This window comes from Phoenix dactylifera, chromosome 8 (genome assembly GCF_051530095.1).
Source record: "Phoenix dactylifera cultivar Ajwa chromosome 8, Ajwa_hap1_PhDact_Kaust_v1.1, whole genome shotgun sequence".
Classification (NCBI taxonomy): Eukaryota; Viridiplantae; Streptophyta; class Magnoliopsida; order Arecales; family Arecaceae; genus Phoenix; species Phoenix dactylifera.
In genome coordinates this window covers 5,129,777-5,132,852 of record NC_143197.1, presented here as the reverse complement: position 1 = coordinate 5,132,852, position 3,076 = coordinate 5,129,777, and the positions used below count along the sequence as shown (strand labels likewise).

Genomic DNA, 3,076 nt, shown 5'->3' with positions numbered 1-3,076 from the left:
CCCTAGACTAGATACAGAGCACCATTGGGCGCGTGCACCATGAGCATGGAAAAGTTTGCTTGGCCGCCAAGTCACAAGCCAAGCAAAGGCTACCCTCGTCATTTCATTTGCTTGATTTTATTACGTTTTCCAAAACGTATTGGTGCGGGAACATGCAACTTGGCACTTGATTCTATATTTAACGAAGATTCCAGGCTAGCCAGCGGAAGCGATGACCTCACCCATCTTGTGTCACGAAGATGACGACTGCTCCTTTGTACTCCTGGTCTCCTTCCATGTTACTTCCCTCCTCTATTTTTCCTCATGCATCTACTCAAGGTCCCCTCGCCCCTATATAAAAATAGCTCACAGATCTCTACCCCTTTTCCACTCACACCAAAGCCTTAGATCAAGATAAGAAGCTCCAAGGGTGCCAAAGAGGAAAAGAGGAGGAAGCAAAGGAATGACATCCCCTAGCCAGGGAAATCCCTCGACGGAGGCGGCGATCGAGGAACTGATCAAGGGGCGGGAAGCCGCCACCCGGCTTGGGGTCTTTCTGCAGGAGGCAACACTAGGGAAATCGGCGATCGAGGCCTTCAAGGAGGTCTTGGACTCATTCTCTAGATCACTCTCTGTGTTGGACTCCGGCCAGCCACTTAAGAATCCGGCGATCATCGGAGTTGGTGGTAGGAAGAAAAAAATAAGTCCGGTGGGAGACAAGAGAGGTGGCTGCCGGAGAAGGTGATCATGCTTTTCTTAGTCTTACTGATTTTGAAGTTAAACTTTGTTACAAGTTCATTGCTAGGGGTAGTTTAGTTGTTGTAACAAAAGGGGACAAATGTAACCTTGCTATTATTGCCATAGGATCCAAGGTGACAAATAAAACCTTGCTATCTTGTTCATTTACAGATAGAATTTTGAAAAGCTATATAGAAAAAATATTTTCTTGCTTGAGCATTAAATGGCTGATGAGCTTATTCAGTTATTCTTAAGCCTTGCAGCAAATATGCACATATTGTTAAATTCCTGACTGATCTTGTTTGTATTATTTTTGCTTGCAGGTCGCAACCAACTCCATCGAGGATAGTCAAATCCAAGACACTGGATGATGGCTACACATGGAGAAAATATGGACAGAAGGAGATCCAAAGCTCCAAGTTTCCGAGGTACCTTTCTCTAGCATCTATTCAAATACCAAAATATTTAGGCTCATATACTATTACCTTGCAGTACTACTTAATGAAAGCCTTATTTGAACCTATTCAAGAGCCAAAGTGATTAATCATCACACAGAAACTCTAATTTTAGATTTTCTTTATTTGAATCATCAAAGGCTTTACCTTCATTTAATAATTTCAGGAGTCAGTTTTATTTCCTCCTTTTCCCCTCAAACAAAGGGGCAAAAAAAAATACCATCCGTCGACATACTTGTTAACCAGAATATAAATCCTAACAATAACTTGTAAACCAAATTCCCTTTTTTCCACTATTATAACATAAGCATATATATGTCATGATGAATGGAAATCTCAGTTGCTTATATTCTCTTTTAGACATCTAATATATACTTAATTGCACCAACAATTAGTGACTTAGCTAGCTTTCTTTCAATATATAATTTCGTTGTGCTGAGGAAACTAATTATATTAATACTAATCTTGCAGGGCCTACTTTAGATGCACCCACAAGTATGATCAAGGTTGCAAGGCTATCAGACAGGTGCAGCGATCGGAGGATGATGAATTTATAATCACTTACATGGGGGAGCATACATGCAGGGAGCCAGCCATGCTTCCCCATATCATCTCACCTTCCTATCTCGAGGGGTCTTGTCTAATTAGCTTCAGATCAAATCCCACTGATAATAGACAAGAAGCCCCACTGCCCTCTTCCTTCCCTTCTTATAAGCAAGAATGTCATGAAGAGGTGCTGAGTAATCTGTCCCCAGGTAGCTCATCATCGGCGTATGTCACGCTATCAGCAGCCTACGAAGGGTCCAAGCTAATGACACCATTGGGCTCTACATCCGATCATGGCGATGTGACCTCGGGCTTCCACTCTTCTACCAGCAGCCTCCACTACGTGGGCTTCGGGACAGACTCATTTGAGGATATATTTGCTTTTGATCAGGATGGGTTCCTCCAAGACTAGGCCTGGTGGAGGGGTCGGTGTCTCTTTCTTACCTTCGTGTCTCTGGGGTATCCCATCTTGGCCATTGATGGAAGTTGGTGTACAGAAATACAGAAATCTTCTCCGCTGTAACAAGTAATTAGTCAAGGAGTTGATGATATCGCCAGTTACGGACCAGTACTGGATGAGAGGATGAGAGAGAGAGAGAGAGAGAAACTGGAGTCCTGATCCTGATGAAATTTGGATGCTCCTTGTGCCAACGGAGTTGGATCAGCTTCGTTGGCAGTCCTCTCCTTGAAGAAATCACAAATTGAAACCTAGATGTTGGCATCCTAATTATATTTGAAGGCGATGTTGCGGTATCTTAGAGATGTGGCATCTATGTTATTGCTGTGAAAGAGATTTAATTTGTTTGAAGATTGTTGGAGCACTATCATTGAGCGCTATTATTGCTTAGAGAATCCTGTTCTACTTTGTACTTTAGTGGAAGCCAATGATCCATAAATGCTCTCAGTTTCAGCATTTTGTAAATACATCTGAGATGCGTTTGGTTGATAATTGGAATCTGAATTCGAATCGGAATGGAATGAGAATAGATTAGAATAAAAGTCAAAATAATTATATTTTCAGACGTATTTGATCCGTGACTGAAATCGAAATTAGATTGAAATTTAAATACTAGAGGAGAGTCAACATTAAGTTTTGGAAGATTGAGAAATTTCCATATCCTTCCAAAATTGAAATGGAAAGGGGACCCTCCATTGCCCATCTTCCCCCAAACCAAACATACCCCTATAGTTTTCTCTTTAGGTCCGTTGCAGTACTTAGTTTGTCCTTCTTGTCAATTAGCAAGGTTAGGACACTATGTAAATACACTGTCCCCATAAGACCATGGAGCAAACAAAGCATGTGATCATTAGGTGATTTAATTGGAGCCAGTGGTTCATAGTCACTCCTAATTTAGCCT

The 3,076-nt window shown here is 41.7% G+C and overlaps 1 protein-coding gene across 1 annotated transcript; it reads left to right on the top strand.

The window, feature by feature from the left end:
- The first annotated feature begins 221 nt into the window (after positions 1-221).
- On the top strand, positions 222-2,642 carry LOC103702139 (transcription factor WRKY45-1-like). Its single transcript, XM_088702496.2, has 3 exons — positions 222-720; positions 1,041-1,145; positions 1,644-2,642. Exons 1-3 carry the CDS (start codon positions 443-445, stop codon positions 2,128-2,130), a joined length of 870 nt encoding a protein of 289 aa, XP_088558622.1. The 5' UTR covers positions 222-442; the 3' UTR covers positions 2,131-2,642.
- The last annotated feature ends 434 nt before the right edge of the window (positions 2,643-3,076 follow it).

Coding starts and splice junctions, on each gene's coding strand:
- LOC103702139 (XM_088702496.2), top strand. CDS start 443: ATGACATCCCCTAGCCAGGGAAATCCCTCGACGGAGGCGGCGATCGAG. Junction 721..1,040: donor AGAGGTGGCTGCCGGAGAAG/GTGATCATGCTT, acceptor TTTTGCTTGCAG/GTCGCAACCAACTCCATCGA. Junction 1,146..1,643: donor CAAAGCTCCAAGTTTCCGAG/GTACCTTTCTCT, acceptor CTAATCTTGCAG/GGCCTACTTTAGATGCACCC.